This window comes from Acanthochromis polyacanthus, chromosome 8 (assembly GCF_021347895.1).
Source record: "Acanthochromis polyacanthus isolate Apoly-LR-REF ecotype Palm Island chromosome 8, KAUST_Apoly_ChrSc, whole genome shotgun sequence".
Classification (NCBI taxonomy): domain Eukaryota; kingdom Metazoa; phylum Chordata; class Actinopteri; family Pomacentridae; genus Acanthochromis; species Acanthochromis polyacanthus.
Window position 1 is genome coordinate 3,292,773 of NC_067120.1, and position 25,942 is coordinate 3,318,714.

At 43.1% G+C, this 25,942-nt stretch overlaps 1 protein-coding gene across 1 annotated transcript in view; it reads left to right on the plus strand.

Annotated features, from left to right (window-relative positions):
• The first annotated feature begins 1,601 nt into the window (after positions 1–1,601).
• mafb (v-maf avian musculoaponeurotic fibrosarcoma oncogene homolog b (paralog b)) overlaps positions 1,602–25,942 on the plus strand; it is a 51,402-nt gene continuing 27,061 nt past the window's right edge. Inside the window, exons 1-2 of the mRNA XM_022201947.2 lie at positions 1,602–3,348; positions 10,161–10,231. Coding sequence (XP_022057639.1) covers positions 2,372–3,348; positions 10,161–10,188 — 1,005 coding nt within the window. The 5' untranslated portion in view covers positions 1,602–2,371 and the 3' untranslated portion in view covers positions 10,189–10,231. The remainder of the gene's footprint in view (positions 3,349–10,160; positions 10,232–25,942) is intronic.

Here is a 25,942-nt window from a genome sequence, read left to right on the forward strand (position 1 = left end):
CCTAAGTGCACCCCCTGTATAGTGCAGGGGGAAAAAAATCATACCCGATATAATAAAGACAGTAGTAAACTTCACGGCAGTGAGCTGCCTACATGAAACTCCAAAGGGAGACAGAATGAGGTGCATACAGGACTATTAGCCCTCAGTAACACAGTTAATGCATTGGCTCTAGACTCCGCTTGTTAACCCTTGAGACTCCAGGCTGATAAATCCTGGTTAAGAGATCTGGCAAACCAAGAGCTCACGCAGCAGCTTGTGTCCAGTGTTGCATCAACCATGGATCTGATCAGGCTTTAAGTTATCTCTGCAACAACATGCACTAATTGGATGTGGTATGTGGCAAACAAAACCAGACATATACCATTAGGGAGTGATCATTGTGAGGATTGTTGAGTTATTTTGCCAATTTTGTAGACAAAATTTTGTATTAAAAAAAGATCATTTTTATTAACTCCCTGAGACATTACACACTATTTCTGCCACTGAAGAAAGCATAATGTCATTATAGTGGTGAAAATACCTACAAATGGCTACATAAAAAGCATCACCACTTTTAATATTTACTGCTGCTGCTCTCAAAAGCACTTGCTATATCTTACTGCCAGTCTGGAATTTCCACTGCAACAGCGTGTAGCATCAGATGGGACATTTCATCTGGCTAATATTTATTCAAAGGCATCAGAGGGGCCTCTGTTGTGTGTTCTAATGAATAAAACACGATGTTTATCCTTCCTGTTTAACGTTAAGTCCCCATGAACAGTCACAGGGACCAGGAGAATATTTACTTGTGTTGGGACACCAGGGAGTTGGATTATCTGCTGGCGGCTTTGTAGTTTTCTGAAGCTTCCCCGCGTGACATGTTCCAGGGAGAGTGCTCTTATTTACTCTCCGGTCCTGTGTGTATAGCCTCTCCTTATTGTTTGTTCTTATGTGCCACCACTCCTGAGGACTGTGTTCCAGCAGAGAGACTCACACTTAGAGAGAAAGGAATGCTAATACTGTGATCACTACATGGGATTCAGACTACAGACTCCAGGAGGACACACATGAGGATGCTGTGTCTGGATACTATTCTATTAGAAGAAGGAACTGAAGTTGCTTTTAATGTAAACACACTTTGAATTGGGCACATGTGGGGGGAAAATGGGTTTGCAATCCCAGTGTAGGAGCCACATGAAGTTTTCTTTTTCACCGAAAGGTGGCGACATTGGGTTTCCAAACAATTCATTTCAACCAGACCCCTGTCCAGCTCTTTTTCAAACCTTCTTCACTCAGCGATCCGCTCCATCTGTAGTCATTTCATTTCTGCGATTATAAGAACCATATAAACTATTTATCTTCCAATCAGAGACAGTCTTTTAAAAGCTGTTAGATGCATTATAGTTCCTTTTGTAAGCTTTGCCTGAAAGAATGAAAAGGTTGTGTTGTGAGGCGAGTTTGTAATTAACAAATTGCATATGAAATTAATTATGTACGTTCGTGCGTAAATCCAAACATACGTTAGTTTATATGTGATCAGGATAAAGAATCAGCAGGCGATGCGTAAAAGTGAATTTCTACTTTAATTTACATTATTTTATAAGTGGTTATGATGGGGGAAATAGTCAGTAGTGTTAAAATTATAACGACCTTTTCATGTGAAGAAGAAAGACGTGTGAGTTTGTATTTACCATCTCATATCTTCATGAAATCCTCAGAATCTGTTTTCTTTTGCTCGCCTGCTTCGTTTCCACATAAAGCGATAAAAGGATGAATATTAAGTCTCATGTGTCAATCTGCTGATGGGCTTGGACAGTTCAGAAAACTTTGCTTTCTATACTATTATGCTAATTAAGTCCCCAGACTGAGCCGCTCATTGGCTGAGTCTCAGTCAATTTCATATTTCAGTTCCTGACGTCAGGCGCCTATAAAACTAAGCAATGCTTTTTAACTCGTCGGCTGACTGATCCCTTAGAAAAAAAAATCTATCAATCCTTGGGTGGAGTTTTTTTTCCGCCATTCTCCACAAGGCAACTATTTGCCCGGGACACGTACGTGAACCTCCTCAAATTGGCGCACTAATCCTAAAAGGAGCCATGAAGTGTTAAACGGTAGAAACAGAGAGAGCGGCGCTCAGACACCCGCACGCTGGGAGAGAGGGAGGAAACAGCGCTGCTCCAATGCGTCTGTGCAACACAGACTGAAGAAAAAAAAAAACTTATCGACTCACAAAACCAAAACCTGCGCTGCGCAATTAGTGCGAGAAAATCCACTTTTTCCTCCGGTTTTGAAGAAAATAAATAAAGAAATCAAGCTGGCTCAGTGCGTGTCTCAGCAGCCCACTTTGACAGGTGCTCCTCACCCCCTTTGGAGGACTGTCAACAGCAAGAGGATGGCATCAGAGCTGGCAATGAGCAACTCCGACCTGCCCACCAGTCCCCTGGCCATGGAATATGTTAATGACTTCGATCTGATGAAGTTTGAAGTGAAAAAGGAGCCGGTGGAGCCCGATCGCAGCATCAACCAGTGCAGCCGCCTGGTCGCCGGGGGATCCCTATCTTCCACCCCGATGAGCACGCCTTGCAGCTCGGTTCCCCCCTCTCCAAGCTTCTCGGCGCCCAGTCCGGGATCAGGGAGCGAACAGAAGGCGCACTTGGAGGATTTCTACTGGATGACCGGGTACCAACAGCAGTTGAACCCCGAAGCTCTGGGCTTTAGCCCGGAGGACGCCGTAGAGGCGCTGATCAGCAGCAGTCACCAGCTCCAGACCTTCGATGGCTATGCCAGAGGGCAGCAGTTCGGCGGCGCAGCCGGCGCAGGAGGCGCCATGGCCGGGGAGGAGATGGGATCAGCGGCCGCCGTGGTGTCCGCGGTTATCGCTGCAGCCGCAGCTCAGAACGGGGCACCCCACCACCACCACCACCATCACCACCACCACCACACAGGGACACACCACCCCTCCTCCGGGTCTCAGTCCGGCGGCGGCGCAGGGGGAAACCATCAGCACATGCGCTTGGAAGACCGGTTCTCGGACGAGCAGCTGGTGACCATGTCGGTGCGGGAATTGAACCGGCAGCTCCGAGGGGTCAGCAAGGAAGAGGTGATCCGTCTGAAACAGAAGAGGAGGACACTAAAGAACAGAGGCTATGCCCAGTCCTGTCGGTACAAGCGGGTCCAGCAGCGGCACGTCCTGGAGGGAGAGAAGACGCAACTCATTCAGCAGGTGGACCACCTCAAGCAGGAGATCTCCCGGCTGGCCAGGGAGAGGGACGCCTACAAGGAGAAATACGAGAAGCTGATCAGCACCGGCTTCAGAGAAAACGGAGGGTCCAGCAGCGACAACAACCCTTCATCCCCGGAGTTTTTCATGTGAGTCTCGGCGCTGAAAAGTTTTAATAAGCGAACCTCACAATGAAACAGAAAAAACTTTCAGTTTGCGCGCATCTTAAACTAGTTGGTTCGTGCGTAAAGCTGCGGTAGTTAAGGACTAAAACATTTTCACACTTTTCTGTTATTTCAAAAGCATTTTGTTTCAGAATGCGGGTTTTGTTTGATTTATGTTTTTTAATCAGTTTTAAAGGAAACATAAATAGCTTGTTTAAAGGACTCTGAATAGGAATCTAGTTCCCAGAGATATTTGAGAGGATTTCTGTCCACGTCGTGATGTTTGTCTTTAGACACACTGCATAAACTTGCTAAGCATCTTGCTGCATTGCTCCGCTCTTACATCCTCTTTCTGCGCCTCATCCATCCTGCTCCTTCTACGCAAAATTTGTTTTGTGAAATGAACAAAAAAACCTCAGGCTCAGCAGCTTTGTTTGGTGTGAATTTGCTTTTGTTTTTTTGTTTTTTTGTTCAAAGCCAATTAATTTTGATATAAATTATGTCGTTTTCATATCATTCATCTCTTTCTGTCTTGTGAAAAATATCCAAACTCTGCTTCAGCACGACTTTGGAATTTGATGTCCAACAGACTTTATTGTTAGTTGTGTGAAGCCAAGCATGCTGGTCATGTACGGATTGTGTTTTTACTTATTTTTTATTTCTGTTTTCCTTTTTGTGAACTTGTGTATAATGATTGTATTATACCATGACTGCATTCTTCAGCTTCATCAGCCTTTAAAAAATGGATTTATGACAAAAAACGAGTGAAAAAGTTCCATTCATCCGTCACTTTGCTTTCATAAAAGTTCACCGCGACCATGAACCCTTCAGCATTTTACAGGCTTCTTTTGGAGCCATGTGGAGAAAATATCTTTGTGTAAAGCAACTTTGTATTGATTTTTGCTAACAGACAGCAGAGAATCAGGGTGAGCAACATAATATTTTTCCAGACAAATGCACAGATTTAAAAGATTTTTGCAATCAACAAGTGGAGCTGAAGATAAAATCCTTTGAGCAGAAGCAGATTCTGATGCTTGTCCTTAAAATAAATGAGGGGAAGGCTGCTTTGCCACGCAAAATTGTTGCAACAAATGATCTGTTCCCTCGGAAGTTCGTTGTTAATGTGTTTTCCTTTCATTTAAGGAACTTAATTACGTTTACCCAAAACCCTATGGGTCTTATTCGGTAAAATAAACTGTGAACTGTTTTGGAAATAGAAGTTTAATGTTCTCCTGGTGTTGTAGAATAATTAAGCAAAAGTAAAAACCATGCAGCCACTCATCTTTTTGTGATGCCCTGGATTTCTGTTTAGTAAAATGTGTTGTCAGAACTGGACAGTTAACTGGCAGACGTCCTGTTCCCTCGTTTTAAAAATGGGATTTAATAAATATACCATTCATCAATAAACCTTTTTGAATGGAAACAAACACATTCTCCTGATAATGTTTGTTTTTGTTCTGTTCAGTTGTGCATGTTTTGTTTGTCACTGTGTGTCTGAGGCAACACCACACACTCTTTTTCCTCTTGATTGGAAATGAATATAAATAGAAGAACGTGCCGATTGCAGATGTCATTGGAATAAGAAAAACATCTGTTCACAGACGTGTAGTTTGCATTAAAGCGCGATACAGATGTTGTGCACGAGGCGCGTAATTAGAACATCTGAGATCAATTCCAGCTTTGATATGTTACGCAATCAAGTCATTTTTTTCATGTGTTTTCATTCATTTGCGCTCATACTAATATTTTAAATTCTGGAAAATACACTTCTAATCATTTTGGTGAATAATCCAAAGAATTTTTCATTTTCTTTTTGATAAATTTTCTATACTAGAAATAAAAAAACGACGGCCTTCACCTGTTGCGTAATTAAAGAAACAAAAACCTCAAATTCTCCTTAAAGATCGTGCATAAAATCCCACCACAATGTTCATTATTTCTGCCATAATTAAATTTTGGCCCCGTGGCCTGATATTTGCGCTGTAGGACTCCTGGAAAAGGCTGAGTTAATGATTGAGTTTAGAGTAAACTTGCACTTTTTTCGCTCAGCACACGTCCACTTGTTGAATATTGTCTGTGGGAGGCTTCATTTGGAACAGAACACTATAGACAATACACAGGATTCAGTTCTTTGCGTGACAAAATTCAGAATAAACGCAAATATGTAATTTTAAACAGATGCTCTTTGGCTTGTAATGGCCACTCCGCAGCATCTGAAAATATGCTTATGTGAATTTAAATACTGAACTAATAGTGTCACGATAGGATCTACTATTGCTTCCAGTTGTAGTAATTTACGCACTTTTTTTTAACCAGACCCAATTTTCGGTACCGTTATAACAGTCATTGTTTTCTTCCTGCACTTTCGCTTTAGTGTAAGGATCAGTTATTTGACATCTGGCTCAAAAAATGCTGAAAAAGACTGAATGAAAGCCACAGGAGGCACTGGAAGTAAATAAGATTGTGCAGCGGCTGGCAGGTGCAGCAGCCTCTAACCTGCGTCCTGAAGCCTCCTCATGAACTCCGTGCGTCCAGAAGGACCAGCGTGGCTGCGTTAAAGCTGCGCAGGCTCTGTGGGCTATGCAAGGTCACTGCCACCAGAACGCATGCTGCTGGAAGTCTTTGTGGTTTTGTGTGTGTGCATGTAAAAGCAGGGATATTGTATTTTTGGCAGCTGGAGTGCTTGCAAGCGCTGCACATTGAGGAAATGGAAACTTTAAAATGCGATGCGTCCAAATGCAAAGTGACTCTGTAATGGCTCACCTGTGTCACACACTTTACTGTCACCTGGCTCTACTATGAAAGCCCAGAGTGAGGGACAAGATGGGAGAGCATGATCCTCTCATGCCTGAAGGAATGATTCTCTGTGTGATTTAAAGTGAGTGAGAGGTGGAGGAAGAGGGGAGAGAGAGCAGGAGAGAGAGAGAGAGATGCTGGCTGCCTTCCTGCTCCTTTCAGATGATAAACGATCAGAGATGCATCCTAGCTGAGAGGAGAGGGCCTTTTAGTGAGCATGTGTCCACTAATTTATGGCCCTCCTATCTGATTAGGTCAATATAGTGTGCTATTTAATTACATTTGTGTTATAACCCAGAACTGGAGATACTATACTTCTTTCATGTCACCTCTTTCTTCTGTGTTGGGTTTTCTCTGGATTGTAGCTCAGTTTTACCTGCAGCTTAATTTGCACATCACCAGTTTCAGTAGGTCTGCTTTAAGGTTCAGAGGTTTCCAGCGTTTGTGCTCCGTTATTTAATATGCAAGGAGGATAAAGTGGAAAATTGCTGATCAGTGTGTAGGACTGTGGAAAATAGTGTGGCGTGTGTGTGTGTGTGTTTTGACTAGCAGACACACCGAGGGGCAGGAGGATTCAGTAGCACTGATTCACTTCCTGTGTTGAAGGAGGACAGAAGGCACAGGAAGCTACCTTTCAGGGCTTCCTCCTCATTTCTCAGCACTCTGCCAAGAGTCACCGCTTCTGTCGCCGTCTCCTGCCCTCCTCCCTTGCAGCATGACAGAGTGCGCACATGCAGTGTACAGGCACGCCACATTATTAATCTCATCACTATATGAACTGTAATTCTATTCTCTGGCCCCGGCATATTGACTTCTGCACTGTGATCATTTGCAGTCTGCCCAATGATTAGGTTATTAAAGATAATGTAGTTGTCTGCTGTCACAATATTGGACTCTCTCTTTCAGGTCAACTATGGGAAATCACTTTGAAATTTATCAGTATTGACATTTGAATCATCAACATATGCTTCGCTTTAATGTCTCCGAATTAATAGGACAAAGGATGTGCGCGCTGTTTGGTGTCTATTTGTGTGAGTGCTCAATAAGCAGCCAGCATTGTCTTTTATGTGACCTTGTGGTGGAAGGATGTATACATGTGCTTTAACTGAGTGCATTATATCTGTAGGAGTGAGTCACTTTATCAGAACGTTGTTAAATGGAGCTAAAGCAAATAATGTCATTTAATGTTACATAGCACAGAAAAAAAACTCACTATAGTAACTCATTCAAGAGCAGCTGAATCAAAGAGTGTTGCAGTAGTTTTTAAAAATAATTATATTCATTATAATTGACAGTTTTGGCTTTCATAATCAGTAAGTAAACATTTAATTCCCCCAATACACCACTTTAAAAACCCCTATTACTCAAGTCAAGATCTACCAGATAGATAGATTCCACTTAGCAACAATTTTCTTATATTGTACCATAAAAAAAAAAAAACACAATTTCCGTTACATTCCTCCTTTTGGTATCACACCGGTGTTCTCTTTTGTTTACGTTAATTTATATTACTCCCTGCGAACGCTCCCCTTCCCCAAGACAAACCCGCCCCAAAGGGTTAAAAACATATTCACATTCAAAAGAGGAAACAATTTCAATCTCTTCCACTCAACCCGCATCTGCATCACTCCACGCGATAAACATTTACATTTAAAGTGATTTAAATCAGCTGCATTTCTGTTCCTCTGTGGTCCGTCCATCATCCAGACCTGCAGTGCCAGAGCCCTCCCTCATCCCTCCCCACCTCCCTCCCTCTCTTGCAGTGTCCTGAGTTATGTCATTTATTTGAAACCCTAATAATTTAGCTTGTCCCGTCCTGTCGCAGCTGCGCGTGTGGCAAGAATGCAGCTGCTGTAAAAGGCAGGTTTTTACGCTGCTGCTGCTTCTGTCTGTGTCTTATTGGCTTTTACATGACGATTCCCCCCCCCAGCGAATCGCAGCAGAGTGATGAAAATGTGATTGTCTAAATCCAAATCTATAGTCTCGTGTTGAATTGCTGAGAAATGCTCAGCTGTAAAAAAAAAAAAAAAAAAAAGAATGTGCACATCAGAGCAGATTTGCATTTAAGAAGCTGTCCTCAGAATGCATAACTAAAGGGCAATAGATGAAAGCTAATTATGATTTAATTATATGGGATCACAATATTCAGACTCGCAGATAAACATAGCTGAGGCTGTGTCGATGGGATTTTTAATTTTTTCCCAACCGTGGTTTCAACAGTGAGTTGAGTTTCAGGGCACAGAGTCAGTGGAGTGGAGTGTTGTGGACCGCAGCGAACGTGGTGGTGGGGAGGGGGTGTTTGACAACTGAGTGCATTATGCGACTGTGGTGGTGTGTGTGGCCGCCTATGTGTGCGCGCTTAAGTCTGACCGTGCATGAGTTTGTCTTATGCAGGGTGGAGCTGGAGCCGAGCCCGACCCCTGTGTGTTTTACCTGCATCTCAATGAAGCGAGAGGTGATTTACCCTTCCACTGCAGTCAGCCCCTCTCTCTCTCTCTCTCTCTCTCTCTCTCTCTGTCTCCCTCTCTCTCTCGCTGTCTCTCAGCCAGTCAAACAGACATTGATCTCTTTGCCAGGCAAGGTGACCGACAGTGTTGTTCAGCTCTTCCAAAGTCTCTCCTCTCCCTTTCATTTGCACCTGGGAAAGGCCTTGACCCCACACACTGCTGCCGTTTAGCGGCCTTCTGCACGTAGACCTTGTAGACCTTACTTCCCCTGTATGAAGCCCTGCATGCATGTGTGCGTTTGTTTGAGTTGCACACAAAGCTAGATGTGTGTTTATATCTCGGACAGTGTGCATACGTGTCTCCATGCATCTGGCCTTGCGTTTATCAAGCCCTCTGTTTGCGTTAACATGTGGGGCAGAAAGTGTAAATTTCTCAGAAGAGTGTCGCTGCTGCACATCCAGAGCGTTTCCATGTTAATGTTTCGGTGCGTTCTCAGGTCCATCTTTGTGCTGCAGGTCTGGGACTGTTAGCTCCCATGTAGCTGAATGGGTCAGAGTCCATTTGGTGCCAGTGTGAATCGGATTACAGGGAAGTGAATGGTTCTCATTGTTGCTTAAAGATGGATTGAGGGGCATTAATATACTTTGTCACCCCTTTGCCTCATTTCTCGACCTTGAAGCCCAACGAAAAGTTTTTTTTAGGATGATTCATCACTCGGCTTCTAAAACCGGTTTTCTTTATCCACACTCGTCCCTGACGTGTTCATATCATGGCCACATGTATGTTCACCCGCACATGTGCAGATATCCTGCTTTCAGACATACATACACCCTAATGAATATAAACTTCACAAACTGACATATTTCTGGAGTTTACCATTTATAATACAAAGATTATTTAAAACAATGCAATTTATGAGGAATGGAATAAATTTGAAATAGCAGTTGATTATCAAAAACTAGGAAAAATATTGTAAAATGTAAACTTCATCTCAGATTAACATTTGATTTTTGCTTTCAAAATAAAGTGCAGTGTGTGTGTGTGTTTTGTGTGTGTGTGTGTTTGGATGCATTTCTTGTAAATATCAGTCAAATTACAAAACAAATCAAAACCTTCAACTCAAATCAATTTCCTTGTATCTGATTGATTGACATATCTGAGCGTTTGATAGATTTCTGTTTTATTCTGTTTGCATTTTGAGCTGTTTCTGTGTTTTTTTTTTGCTATCTATTGCTCAGCTTCTTAGTTGTTTGAACTTTGAATCTGAACTACTTTCTATTAATTGAACTCACAAACAAGTTTAAAAAAATCTGAACATCACACAATCATAATTCATTGCCAGTATTGTTGTTTTTTCTAAAAGGCCTAAAATGACCTCACCTACAAAAATAAAAATTGTCTCTACTTTTTTCATCATGTCAGTTTTCTTTATGGCCACTTTTGTAACCAAATAACTTCTGCTTAATGGTGAAAGTCTGTTCAGTTTCTAGCTGCGTTTTGCTGCTGTTGGATTATGTTGTGATTTTAAAGTTACTCTATTTCTGTTCTTTGCAGGACGTCAAGAAAATTCCTCCATCTGTGATAGAGAGCTGTGACCTGTCGGTCCCGAAACCCTGAAGTCTGAGGTAACTTCAGCACTGCTTCTGCACTTAAAACATTTTTACTGTCATGATATTTAAAGGTAAGGTGAAACTAGAATAAATGCAAATTTGCATTTAAAAGTTAAAAAATGTGACGATCTATCTTTCACATCTGCTACATGTTCATCAAAATGCAACACATGGACAGACTGAGCCTTGAATAATGCAGCGTTACCAATATGGTCAGAAAAACATGAAGGGGTTTATGTTATTTGTTTCATTCTTATTTTAAAATGTACATTTACACACAAATGACTCAATCGCCTTCACTTTTATTCAGGTATATTTATAAAGAAATGCAACTACTGCATTATAAAATACAGATTGCTCTAAATGCTTAACGGAACAGCTGCACTTTTTGTAATCTTTCAAATTTTTGTTCAAGTTTAAGCTCTGAATTGTCACTGAAGTATTTGTTGATAACTGCTTTCTGTTCTTAATTCCAATTAGCTGAATATAACCACTGTTTACTGAGTCTATTTAGAGTTTTAATCCATAGCTTAAATTAATATCTAGATGTTAAATTGGATTATTTTAGATCTCTTCTGAGAGAAATCAAAACCACAAACATCTTGCTTACGTTGATTTAATCTAATGAGGAAGCAGTCGACACCTGAGATTATTATTATTACTACTTTCAGTCGCCTCTTTTTTTCTCATTTCACATTTAGTTCTATGACAGCCCAACTCCTTCCTCTCCGTGTCTTTTAACATTTACTGTGGGCAGTGTTTTGCATCCCTCTGTTTTGGGGCTCTGACAGTGCTGCTGAATGACAGGGGGGTGACATGCGCAGTGCTCATGGGATGAGGCCAAAAACCTTTCACCTCTGTCCTGACCCCCCGGCTTCCTCCGCCCTCTCTGCTCTCTCTGCGGAGACAGACACTGTACGTTATTTTTTTTATTTATTTACTGGCTGACACACAGATGGATGGACGGATGGTGGGATTGATGGAGCGAGCGAGGGGAAAGTGAGGACTAGTTTTTCGTGCCCTGACATTGCCAGTAGGAAATCAGAGGGAGAGGGACGAGGCGATAAAGACCAGCGGAGGAGGGAGAATGGATGGAAGGAACTGAGGCGAAGTTAGTGCAGGAGTCGAGGGACTGAGGTGAGGAAGGCACCTGGATTTGAATGCAGGGTGAGAGGACAGGAAGAGGAGGAAGTGAGGAGGAAAGGAAAGGAATGGATGGATGGCAGGAGGGCTCCTGGCCGTGGATGCAGACAGACAGGCAGGGTAACCAGAGGCAGGCGGTGACCTTCTCTGCTGCTGCTGGAGGATCGAAGGCTTTATTTAAAGGCCTGGTCAATGCTGGGTGCTGCTGAGGTATCAGCCTCGCAGCCAGGCGACTCATCACCACTGTAATACAACTCTCTAACGCTAACCCCCTCTCCCACACACACAAGCAGGACAGGACACTCTCCGGACACCTCAGGTTTTACCCGGTACAGTCAAGAGGCTGGACAGAGGAAAGTACAGCATCAGCATCAGCTAATTTTACTGTGCAGCAGACAGTATACTCCACTTTCCTCATGTGCTCAGCATTCGCTTGTTTTGCTTCTGACATGCACTCCATCACTGCCCCTTGTTTTTTTGCTCTGAATAATCATAAGCAGACAATGTGAATACTTTAAAATGTGACCCAGTGAGGATGCAGGTGGTGAAGGAGTTAAAAACTGACAGAATGCAGGCTGCTAAGGTAGGACTCCTGCATCTGTGTGAGTGTGTGTGTGTTAGCGGAGCACGTGTTTGCGTTGGCATGTGTGTGGCTGCAGCGTTAGGACACCTGCATGCTTCAGCACTTTCTGGCTGTCAGGATCTCTGAGGTCACAGGCAGGGGGAGTGGAGAGGGCACATTAGAGGAAGCTTCAGAGCCTCCAGCCACCACGCCTCCGCCATCTCTCCCCTCGTACCTCCCACCGCTGCAACCCCTGCTCTTTTTCCCATCTTCCCCCTCTGTTATCCCCCGTCATCCCTTCTCCCCCTCCTCCGACTCGTCTTCCCCTCCTGGTGACGGGGTGAGTCGGCCACTCGAGGGGGAGGGGGCGCAGGGAGGCAAGGTGCCTCTGTGGCTGACAGCAGGCAGGTCAGGTTTTTGTAGACACGGCAGAGGAGGAAGGACGCATACGCAAACACGTCAAGGTGTGTGTCAGTGGAAGGAGAGAGGCAGCGTGTATTTAAATGCATGCGTGGACATATGGGCCGTGCACGTAAACAACTACAGAGCATTTGCTGGTAGATTTGAAAATGGCACATAGGTGGGAGAAAGATGCTGTACGTAATGAAAATGAAACTGAAACATTTTACATCCTGGTGGAAATCAGTTAGATTTTAATTAACAAAACAGTGTTAGAATTCCTGAAGTCGAAGCCGAATTAAGCAACAAACAAACAAGACTTTAGGTGATGTCGCCCACATTCGATTGTCATTTCTAAAGCACTAAACTTGTGTTGGGGCCTTTTGTATTCCGCAGTGAGCAGGATTTGCTCCATCCACAGTTTGACACACTTCACTATCCTTCACTGCCTGGGATATATATAACTACTGGCTGCCCATTGTGAGACTCATTACACTGTTACAGCTTCGGTAGTGACACAGACGTCATCGCTCCATCCAGAAAATCCAAATGACAGGGAGGATATGAGCAGGATGTATGCTCCTTATTAAGGCCTGGTGTAAAACGAGAGGAAGCAAGTGGAATTGGGTCTGTGTAAGAAATGACAAAAAGAGGAAAAAAGATTTTACTCTGCAGTTGTAAAGATACACAATCTGAACAACCGTGTTTAGATTTGGCTTGTTTTTGAAAAATGTGTTTTTACTTCTAAGCCACAGAGTAGCTGATGCTCGAGGAGAAAGCTTCGCCCCGGAGCCAAACCTCCAAACATCAACCCGCTCTTCTTTTCAACTTATGTTAATATAAAATCTTCTCTCCATTGTTTCGGCTGTTTAAACCCGAATTGTGTTGTTTTATTCAAACATAATTAGTTGTAAGGCTGTTATGTGTGTGTTTGTGTGGGCCTCAGAGCCACTGTTGTCCTCAGGTTGGGACTGTGTGTTCACAGCATGATTGAGAGAGGAACTTGTGTTGAGCCGGAGGTTAGTGTGATATAATGTATTCCCCTGAATCATGGCAGCCAGCAGCCCGGGGCCTTCCTCTCGCCCGCAGCCTCCTTTCTCCTCACCCCTTTCTCCCTCCCCTCGCCTCACCATCCTCCTCTTCTTCTTCCCTGCGGTGGATGCCCACTGCTAGCTGCTTAGCATTGCACCCAGAGTCTAATTGAATTCCAACACTCAGGCGTTAGCTCCTGATGCTATAGAGATGTTAACACGGCACAATACCAACAGTCCTCGGGATGCGTTTCAACACCCGTCTCCTAAAGAGAAAATTAGCGCTAAGCTCACTCTGGCAACACATGATTTATTCAAAGCTCCAAACTACGTCTTCTGTATCCCCTAAAGGATCGTCTTTTATAGCCATCAGCGAATCAGCACTTCATATACACACATGGAGCCCTAGCAGGATATGTATTGTGGCTGCGCCGAGTGTGTGCGTGTGTGTGTTGCTTCTTGTTTCTCATGCTTCTACCTGAGTATATCTATTGTCCTTTATATAAATGTGTCTGCTGGTCTCTCTGCATCCATATTGCTGGCGATGCCGTCCATCCCCTCTCCCTGACACCCTCACTTTTATTCCCTGGCTCTCAAACACTAGCTCTGGGCTTTAATGGCACATATTTCCTGGTCCCGGCTGAAACGGGATGCATCTTCTCCTTGTTAGCTTGATAAATAACCGGGCTGCTGGGAAAGTGCTGAATTTTAGCTTTCAGCCTCTATTTTCTGCTGGATGACATTAATTTTAAGTGCTGAGAAGGAGCTAACTAATACAGACAAATAAATAAGGAGGAGGGAGGGAAGGTGCAGAGGTGCTGGAGTCACTGCTGTCCCCCCCCGGTTACCTGTTTATACGCCGGCATTCATAGATGCAATATGCAAAGCTGCAAAATAAACGGTACACCCAATCAGCGCAAAGTCGCAGTTGGCTTCTCAATAGATGCTTCTGTTGTTGTCCAAACTGCAAAGTCCTCTTGTCCCAGCAGAAGTAGAACTCCTGCAAGGTCGAATGTTGGCCATGTTGCAAGCAGACAGACAGTCAGTCAGTACGGTTGGCTCCATGCTTCTCTATCTACTGTCTGCCTCTGTACCTCCACTCTGTCTGCCTCCCTTATCCTCTCCCTCAGTCTTCTTGAATTTTGTGTTTCATCAAAAAGCAGAAATTAGAGTGGCAGTAATGCGGTGGCGGATCACAGCGCGCAACACTCAGGATAAATTGTATTTATATGAGCAGAGACAACACAACAGAGATTAGATGTAAGTAGCTCATTAGTTGCAATTTAAATGTTGAGAGTAAGAGCAATATTGGAGGAAAAGTTAATTATTGTTGCATACAAAACAAGTAAATTGATGCTTTCTTGCTGCAACACTGACAAAGTGTGTTTAAACAGTAAGAAAAAGGTTTAATTGTGTTATTTTGACATTACTGTTTGTGTCTGCAACATATGTGCATAATCTGTGTGCAGCGACAGCCTGAGAACAGTTTTTATCAAAACCGTTAGTATAAAATATTCTCTTTTCTTGCAGCTCTGCAATTCACCACATCAGCTGCACTAAGTAGGATTTCATTTTTCTATATAAAGAAGCTATTGAAGACTAAAACAGAATAAAATTGATCAGAATACAAGTTTAAAGTTGAATGCCCCATCTTTCGCCACATTTTGCTTTTTATTTTCTTCCTGATGCCTGTACATTTTTATTGCCGTCCTTTATTCTTTTTTAATTGGTTTTATCCAGTTTTACTTTTCGTGCTTTACAATTTTTTTTGAAGCCACAAAACCCCAAGATGACTTTTCATTTAGAAAGAGCATTTGCCACATGACAGCAGCAAAAGGCACAGCAATAAACGTGTTTTACTGCTGGTCTATAAACAAAGAGCAAAGGGATGTCGACGACGACGGGACGTACACAGCACTGCTGATAATGTGGGTCTACTTCTGTCTGCTGAAAACGCAAAGCAATACTTAAATCTGTATAGAATCAGTTGCATGTCGCTACACAAATTAACATTTTATTGATAGTTTTCTTAAAATGCTTTTATCGGTGTGTTAATGTCAAATACTCGCTTGTGTGTTTTTTTTGTTGCAGAAATCCATGTTAGCTGCACGCGCACACACTCACACACACTGTTGTGTATAATATAAGACGAAGGGGCTGCAGCTGAGACACCTCATACATTATTTTAACAATGTATAGTGTGGTGAATAAAAAGGTCAGTGGTTGAGAACTGGCTTCATGTAACAATAAGATGCATGAACTGAGCACTGCAGACCCTTCAGTCAGCATCTTGCAGCTGAACGCTGTTAGAAGGAAACATGCAGGCTGGAGTGATAGATTCTACTGTAGGGTGTGTGTGTGTGTGTGTGTGTGCATTCAGTGTTTATGGGGCACCGTAATGAAACACCTTACAACAATAGATTTACTTGGTCTATCATTATTGATTGTACATTTTTCCCTTTTGCCCTTTGCCTCACTTTGATAAATGTCTTTTATTACGGCATTTTAAAGCAAGAGATGAGCTGAGATTTTGTTTTTAAAGTGATGCTTTTATTAGATCAAATCTATTTTCATCAGCATCCGAATGCACACTCTGGCTCTGCAGATGCGATGCAAGCAGTGCATGTTTCTGTTTGCAACGCAGGGTTTAATTTTCAGGGTGTATTTATCACATGCTGTCATGTTGCGGTCACATGACCACATGAACCACTGCCAGCAATTAAGGCTGATAAATCACTCATTTACAGGAAGAGAAGGAGGGACAGAGTCGGGTAAAGCGGAAACAAGAGAGTGATAAGAGAGACGGAGAGGAATAATGAATAGCCTGAACCCTTTTGCAGATTTTTATTCTTTCGTTTTTCTTGTTTTTTTTAGAGGCTGTGATGTTGAATGTTGTTGTGTTTGGGCAGTGTAGTATGAACTCTTGCCAGTGAGGCTCATTGACTCATACAGGCAGAGACAAAGAGACAGATGGTAGTCGTTTGTGTGGTTTACTGTGATTGTGACCTGACTGCGCTGCTTTATTTACTGTTGGTGTTTGTGTGCAGCTGTGTGCACGCCTGCACGAGCAAATGCAATCGTGTCACGACAGAGAAAGAGATGGAGAGAGCATACGCACACAACTGTCAGTTCGCTCTCTTCGTTTCCTGCTGATGGATTTCTTCTCAGTCTAAACAGGAGAGCAAACACATTGAAGGCTCTGCATGCAGCTACCAAATTACACTGTGCTACCCTTTATTATCGTCGGTGCATAGATGGAAATGAAGCAGAATTTAAACTCAGGCATGCTTGGATTTTCAGATCTTTTTGACTGACATTATAGAAATTAGGAGCTTAAGCTTTAGCCGCTGATCAGACATGAGTCTCGGAGAGGTCCTGGGATGTGAACGGGCTGTAACCTGTGCAGCGTCTGTGTAAGTTACATCAGAATGTGTGTTTCAGCAGACCAGGTCAGTGCTCTGCTGAGTCTGCCCACTCACTTGAAAAGGCTGATTAAAGATTCATGACTAAAAAGAAGAAGAAGAAGGAAAAAAAAACAGCCAGCTTCTAATGGGCTGGAAGGAGGAGAGGAGAAGACGAGAGGAGCGGGGAGGAGACAAGCTGTGGTTTCTTTTCCAACCCTCGCAGCTCTCATTCATTAAAGACAGTGGTCACTAACTGTGCTGGAGGAGTCTTTACAATGAGGCTATTGAGAGGAGTCGAGTCAGTCAGGTTTCCTGCTGCACAGTGAATATGGTCGCGAAAGATTAGGAAGCCGCCGCTGCTCTGTTTGTGTGTGTTTTTTGTTGTTTAAAGGTTTTTTCAAATTAACTGCCTTCTTGTACTGTGCAGAAACGCGTCTTACGGCAATATGTGTGTATCTGTAATGCTGCATTCAACAGAGGCAGGACCCCGCTGTCTGTGGCCTCACCGCTAGAATAATTCTGAAAACTGGTGCCTGCAACAAAAGCAGTTCTTCTGGGGAGAGAAAGAATCTGTGTACACATTAACCGCACTGGAATACAAAGTCAACACCGAGAGAGAGAGAGAGTGTGTGTGTGTGTGTGTGTGTGTGTGTGTGTGTGTTTGTACTCGTGTGGTACGTGAAGTATTGCCAAAGACTGTCAAGCATGCGAAAATCTTTCATTTTTCCAGAGGAGAGAACAGACAGAGTGAGGCTCTACATTCCCTCTGATCTTTGCTGCCTACTGGCTTTCTAGTAACAGCAGTAATGAAAGCTTTATATAATATGTTTATTTATTTTATTTTTTAGAAGAATATTTAGAATAAAGGGCTGTTATTGGGTTTGGCTTATTTTTTTCTTGAAAAACATGTATGATTCCTGCTTTTTTTTTTAACGCTATATCGTGTCTTTTTTTGTGAGGGAAGTAACAGGAATTATAAAGAATAAAAGCCTGGGAGTTTATTATTGATTATTTCTATTAATAACGTGTATGTGGAACAGAGTTTGTGCAAGGAGTTGGTTTTGCTAAAGTTAACATCACTGTTCTCCAAATCTCTGATCCCATCTCCTTTCCCCCCCATGCATGACGTAGGAAAAGTGCTGAACCTCCTCGTCACTCTTTCTGTCTTTCTCATGGGCTCTGGTTCAAGGTTGACACACATATGAGGACAGAAAGGGGAGGAGACACGAGGGAGGGAGGAGCGAACAGGGGAGAGACGTGCAAGCAGACTGGCTTTTGAAAAAAACATCCTGCTTGTTTCTCACTTTCAAATACACCTTTTTAAAATTGCTACTGCTCAGAAGAAAAATGTATTTTTACAACAGACTTAAGACGTTAGACTTTGACATTGCATGTTTTTAAACAGATAATTTCCCTCTCAGTGTATTTTTTTCAAAAGAATTTGTCACACACAAGGATTTCTGATAAACTTTAGCAGTAAGCTATGTGTAATGTCACTCAGGCTGAACTGTGTGAATCCTGAATTTGGCCACATCATCTATCGCTCTTACAACAGAAGCATTAAATAGACTAGATCAAATATGACATCACAAACATCACTCAGCATTTTGCAGTAAATAGACGACTAAAAACCGTAGAAGTGCTGCAATCTCTGTGTCAGTTCTTTGCCAAAAAAAGGCAGCATAACATCGGACCTTTCTCTGTTGACAATAAATGCTCAGTCAGACTTAGACAAAGAATTTGCCACAATTTTGGGAAGCGAATGAATATTTTAAGGATCTAATTTTTTGCACTCATTGTGTTTTGGTGGAGCTGATATGTGCAGCACAGTGCCTTATACTGTATATTTTATGTGACTTTATCTTGAGTGAATTAAAGGGCTTATAAAAAGTGGAACGTTATTAGCGTCAGACCACCTGGGGTGAACATCTGCAGCCTCAGACTGCAGACCCAACATACATCACTGTTTCTCTTCACACTATTTACTGTCACACACACACACACACACACACACACACACACACACACACACACACACACACACACACACACACACACACACACACACACACACACACGCACACACATGCATGCACATATGGCTCCAGTGCATCCATCTTTTGCATGACTCTCGTGTTATTGACGTATGCATAGTTGTGCATTCCTGCAGGGGTGCGAGTCAGTTATTGAAGATGCCACGGTGTCACAGGTTAAATACAGGTTCTGCTCCTCCGGTCAGCCAGAGGTCAGAGGTCAGCAGGTTAGCGTCAGAGGCCTGGATGACCACAGCTGATTGGTTTATCACAGCACAGCTCACCAGTAAGCCGGCAGCGATTTGAAAAACCGAAATTTAGGATCATTCATGGCGCTTTGAATGATTTTTTTGCGTTTTGCTGCAGTGCTTTTGAGTGAAACCTTTTTATTTGTTTATCTTATTTTCTTATTCCTACAGTAACTACTCTCCTTTGAATAATTAGATGTTCTTTTCATGTTCTATTAGGACTGTTTTTCCTCATGTCTCTGCTTGAACACCATTTTTTCATCTTCAAAGTGAAAGCTAAAATAGGGCGATCATTGCAATTTAATTACTACAAATCCCTTTGTGAATTTGCTCTTGTGTTTGTTTACATGCATAGATTTGCCGGCTTCTGCACTTTTTGTGTGCGTGTGTGTGAGCCTCAGTGAATGTCTTTACTTTCTTGTGTCGTTCTCAATATGCCCTCTTATTTTTAGTGTGTGTGTACGCACATCTGTGTGTAGATGAAGCTGCAGTGGGGTTTATTTAAATAGATAAGATGGTGTTTTATTCCCAATCAGAGGAATCTCCTGTCGCATTTCAGTCTCTTCATAATAACCCCCAGCATTGCTCCACAATCCCCTGACACACACACACACACACACACACACACACACACACACACACACACACTGAGTATTGCAGACACTGCAATTTTTCTCTCTCTCAGCGGTAAAAGGCTTTGATAAATGAAAATAAATACTTTTCTTCATATGAGGAACAGGAGAGGAAAGAAGGAAATGGCAGCAGTAGTGACAGGAGGCCTCTGACAGTTTGATGCCTCAGTACAAGCAAATATATGACAAAGAAACAGAGACGGTGTGAGCGTGGTGCAATTTAGCACTGGAACACAGGTACATCCTCAGTCACTGTGGGGAATCGGAGCGAGGGAGGCAGTGATTCAGGGATGTGGGCCGAAGAGAAGGGAGATATAGCAGCTGGCCTATAGGCTGACACGTTAATTGAGTAACAGTGAGAGGGCGGAAAAAACAGCACAACACATGATTTAGAGGAAACGGGTTCTCCTCCTTCATCTGTCTGTTTCTCTGACTGCAAGGTCACATAGGAGCCTCCCTCTTTTCTCTCTCTCCACCTTTGTTTCTCTCTCTGCTCCTCCGGACCTCATTTCATTCAACACTCCCAAACCTCCGACAGCTCCATAACTATAACTCTCTCCTCGCCGTCCTCTCCTCCTCTCTTCTCTTCATCCGCAGCTAAATGACTCTGTCAGAAATAAAGCACACTTATCTTATCTACTGCCTCCACTCTGCTGTCTCTGTCCCCGCCGACGTCACGCGCACAAATACGCTGATGATAAAAAAAAGCAACAAAAAACAGCAACTTATGGATGAATTCGGCAACACAGTAGTTCGCATTTAATCATTTCTCTGCCAGTGTCTAAATGTTCGACAACATTTCAGCTTGCAGGGACTCAAAGTCTTCACCCAGCTGCCAGAAAGAAAGACACCGAGCCCACAGTGTAGCAGACGGACAGGTAGACGGAGGCTTGACAGAGGACAGGTGTCCACTCATTCTGTTCTGCTGAATGAGTTGAACCATCACAACACACACACACATACACATGTACGTGCACACATTTCTCTTTTTCCTTTCCTGTCATCCCCTTCTTCTCTCCTGTGGTGTGGAGGAGAGAGAGAGGGATCTACAGCTATCTGCAGCCTGCGGAGGGCTTACCGTGTGTTTTTGTCTTTGTGTGTGTGTGTGTGTGTGTGTGTGTGTGTGTGTGTGTGTGTGTGTGTGTGTGTGTGTGTGTACAAGCCACCTACCAGCCTCTCAGCAGGAGACCACATAGGGATGAGAGGAAAGAAAGAAGGATGAGGGGGTGGGAAGAAGTGTGATAGGGATAAAATTCTCAGCAAGAAGAAACACACACTAAACCAGCTACACAAACACACACAGACACACACTCTCAGCTCAGCTCAGCACACGCTCCAGCAATCTGCTAGGTCTCCCCCCGAATGCTCCGTCACTAATGGTCACAATACAGAGTGCAACATGGATTTTGATCAGCATGTATTGTGATGACTTCGCCTTTTTCCGTTACCTAGAAGTGCAGACACACACAAAGTTGGCCCACATATACAGTTCAGAGGGATCAAAGGTTAGGAGTGAACCGCATCGACTGATTCATCTGCACGTCGAGGTTATGCATATGTTTATTGAACCTCGTCCACTTCGGAGAGCCTTACCTGACGTAAATGAGCTTGTTTTTGCATCCTGTAATGTTCAGGGTCGTCCTTTGTTTGCTGCTCTGAGGCCTGTGTGGCAGCAGAACGACGGAGGAGAACAGAGAGAATGAAAGGGAAGCTGGCTGGCTCCGAGCAGAGAGTGGAGATGTGTGTATGCAAGGATGCGTGAGAGACGGAGAGATGAAAAGAGTGATAATTCTTCTGCTACCCTGAGGCCTCTCACAGCCTCGCGGGCTCCCTATAGGTCCCCTGACGCATGCCTGAGCAGAAAGCTGGGGCCCGCTAATTGGCCCCTGTGATAACACCAGAGACAAAGGTAATGCGTGTGTGTGGACGCGTTTCGGCATTACAGCGCCGCTGAAAGCTCATATTTTCCACAAGTAATAATTTGTTGGTTTGTAATTCTGCTTTGAAGGATGTTTGATTTGTAAACTGTGAGAACATTTAAGATCTGGTGGCTCATTGAAGTCGTGAGGCTCTGAAAGACAATTAAAGCATATTCACCAGTTCAAAGCACGGCTTCAGCCTTTAAACAGCTTGTTTCTCTAATTGTTTCATTATCTCAGTGTGCTTATTAAATGTACGATAATTGTTAATTACCACATGAGGATTTGTAAAGGATTTGTCTTGAGTATCAAAACAAATTAATTAAACTGAACACATTTAAAACAACAGCAATGATAACAGCAGGTGCGGTGTGTGTTTGTGTGTGAGGGAGTGTGTATGTGCGAACACACGCACGTTTCCGACGCTGCGCTTGTTTGTTTGAATCTCTGTTTAATTGAGATTCATAGGAGGAATTTAAATAAGATTCAAATGAGATTCATAGCTAAGTGTAGCAGCACAGGTAATATGCAGATAGATTTAATGATGATTCAGTGTATCTCGCAGTCTAACGAGAGTTTGATTAGACCATTGGAAGACATTGGCTGAAATCATTACTGTGGTCGGAGAGAAAAGCAGCGAAAAGAGGGACCGTGGTTTAAAGGCGTTTTAAGGCGAATGAAATTAAAGTTTTCTAAATGACAGCTTCGAGAAATCCATACTTTGTGCTGGAACATGGTGTGTTAAAGCCCAACCAAAACATTATTCCTGTACTATATCTACAAAAAAGTGAAAAAAAAAATCATAAATATTTCATTATTATCATTTATTTGCTCTGAACAAAATCATCTGTAAAATGAATGTTTGAAAAAGTTTTTGCTGTCTTGGATCATGTGAAATGCCAGGTTTGAATTCCTCCATTGCTCTGTGTGAGAGCGAAGACACTGTACTGTACATCTGATTTCATACACTTACCAGTTTAATCTGTGTAACATCCAGCTGCTCACGACAGCTGGGACATTATAAGTAAATAAAACGCAGCTCCTGAGCTTGCACATACACGCATGCACACACGTCAACACTTATTCTTCCGTCGCCTTCCATACATGAGCAACGAGTTGTTTCCTTGCCTTTCTCCTGCTGTACATACGCCCGGACAGATGTGCACTGCTGGAGACTTTGTATTTATCTATCGTGTGCTTACCGTAATTAAATTGATGGGAAAAGGCATTTCTAATCATTGTGTGTGTGTTGGAGGCATTAAGGATGTGGGGATACACTCGAATCTAATGATACAGACACAAATGACCATAATTTTCATCTGTAGACTTACATTCCTAGGTCATATAGGCATAACCCCCTTTAAAAGCTTACTATAAACCCAACAGTAGATAAGGTTTCTGATAATATGCTATCAGGGACATTTTTATAGAGTCCACACACACAGGTACAAAGAACATACACACTTCTCGGTATTCGTTGTGGCCTCTTTTGTTTACTTACACACAGTCCTTAAACGGGATGCTAATGCAGCAGGCAGCACAAACGGACACGTAAAACCCTGACGTGGTGAACAATGAAGCAAATATTCCATGGGTCTGGTTAAGGCACAGCAGCAGGCACGAGGCTCTCTCTACTGTACGACTGCAGTATTGATAGATGCTGCAGAGCCCGAGTCTACCGTTCCACTTTATTTCAATTAGCTCACAGGAAGCAGGAAATAACCTGCAAATCAATTGTCATTTCTATGGGACTGAGGCTGGAGGCTGAGATTCACTTTGTCCACCAATAAAAGATGATGTAGCCATGAAGAAGATTAAAGGGAATTTCCTCCTCACATGCTCCCGCGCTGTTGTACGGTATATCATTAGTGTGTGATGTTCGGTGCTCTAAGGCTTCTACGGTTGTTCTCTGATGAAATGCGGAAATTTGTTTTCATGGTATGTACATGCTCTCTAAAATAGCCTTGCCTCCAGTAATAGATCTCTTACATGTCCGGCTTTAAAACTCAAAAACTGAATCTGTTGTCGCTGAATCTGGCCTCTTGAGGATAGATTTTTCTGCTGTTATAAACCAGTGAAAAATGATGAGGAGTTGAGAGCTGTACTCCACATTTACCTGTACTCTGAGGGCGTATCCGTGTTGTTTGAGGTATGCTATTGCTACAAACAGCACAACAGGCCCCTGATATAACCTCTGCGCATTACCTCCAGTCTGTAAAGTAGATTTCCTGTTCTTAAAGACATTCTGTCTTTATGATGGACAGTAGTGCTTGCAGTAAATCAGCCTTGGAATCACACCACCAAAATAAATGTGATGAATGCTGATGTATCCTTTTAATGACCGAGCACAAAGCCGTGCGGCGGCAAAAAAACGGAGAGCAGGAAAGCGTGTGTGTGCCACGAAACACGCCGGAAAGCTTTTAGCGAGGGAGGCTGAGGAAGGGAGGTCAGTATGGATTGCAAGCGAGCAAGATATAGAAGGTTATATGGTGTATGATCATATCAGAAAACACAGTCATGTATGCACCCCACTTTACAGTATATCACACACGCACACACCTGAAAACACTGGGACGCACCGGCGGGTGATTTGTTTGTGTTGTTGGTGCAGTGGACTGAAGCCATGGAGGTAGTAACTGTTTGATGGTAGGCTTTATGGAGACACTATATAACGCCTGTGACAGTTTATTCAGTGCATGTCAGGAAGAGGGGATTTGTGACACTACAATGGCTGGGACACTCCTGCAGCCCCGTGCACTTACGCACCCACCGTTCACGGCTCCGGAGGGAAAAATGAGGGAGGGAGATGTGAATCTGTTTGCATGTTAAATGTCATAGAGCGGCGTGCAGTATAACGCTGAAACAAGGCCGTAATTCTATAATAAAACAAGTGCTAAACTCAGATACTCTGGGAATCGACAAAAATATCTTCCTTTTTTTTTAAATTTTAGCAGCTGATTTGAATGTGGCATCACCCCTTTGACATGCTCGAGTAGACACGAATGTGTGAAACGGTTTAATGAGAGATTTTTCCCCCACTGCTTTACAGCTACGGTGGCAGGCGATTGGAAACCAGACTGGGATCGTTAGACAGTACATTTTCTTTACAGAAAAAGAAATTCTGCCTTCTTTTTGCACTAACTTTTTGTCCAGCTAGTTATTCCCCAAGGTCCATTAGCCGAGTTCTCATTGGTTCTACTCTCGGCTGGATGCTATTAGCCCTGTGATTGGGTATTGAATTAGCCTGCTGATTTGGTATTGAAGGAGTGAAGACTGATGAGAGGATTTGGCTAAGCTTTCTTCTCCAAACCTCATTACTCACACTCAAAGAGAGCAGAGCTGGAGACTCACATACACACAAAAACAACTCACACAGACATGTACACACTGAGCTTTCTGTCCTGCCTAAACTCACGCTTTTCCATGGAAGATTTAACAACTTAAACATCGTCCCACTCCGCCAATCGTCTGCCGGTAGAAGACGATTCTTTTCGCACAAATAGACGCCTGCGTTGCTTTTCTCTACTCACCTTTCACATCTGCTGCAGATAAAGCACAGTCGAAAGCACTAAACAAATATGTGATATATGCATGAGCAGGTGCTGCAGAGACTGGAGACACTGGGAGAAAACCTTTCTGTACTGAAAAGAAAGTGTTGTTGGCCCAGGAGAGTGCTGCATGCAATTGGAGGCTGCTAAAGAGAGGGATGTGTGAAAGGCTTTGTGCTGATTTATGCTGTGTTTCATCCCACAATAAAGATTATGGATGATGATATTGATTTAGCCGGGGCTGTGGCCATGACTGGACTCAGGCTCTCAGGTTGGGAGAAAAGAGAATTTAGCTCATTATCATTCTCAGACACAGTGAGGAAGCCTTTCTGTCGGCGAATGTGTGCAGATAAATGTGTGTCTCTCTGTGTGTGTGCCAGAGACTTAGATCATCCTCTGTATTAGCGGCACGACTCTTCCCTCCTTTAGTGTTTGTGAAAGTGATGAACCCCATCCTGTCCTCCTCTTTCACGAGCCAGAGAGCGAGCAGCAGGCGTTCCCAGCAGCACAGCACAGCAGACCAGGAGGGAGGGATGAAGTTATTGACTCCACTTTGATTTAACCTCTCCTGCCTGATCCTCAGAAGCTCGCAGACACATGCAGATTGGGGAATTCTCATAATAGCAGCCGCCTTCAGAGAGATGTGCATGTTAAAACCGCAGTTCAGAGTTTATTTTGGCTTCAGATCCTGTAAGTGAAAGTAGTAGCACCTCAATAATGTGGAAACAACACATTACACATTGTAGAATTTTACTAGAAAACTACCAAAAGTAGTAGTATGTTGTGCAGAATGGACTCTTTCAGGGT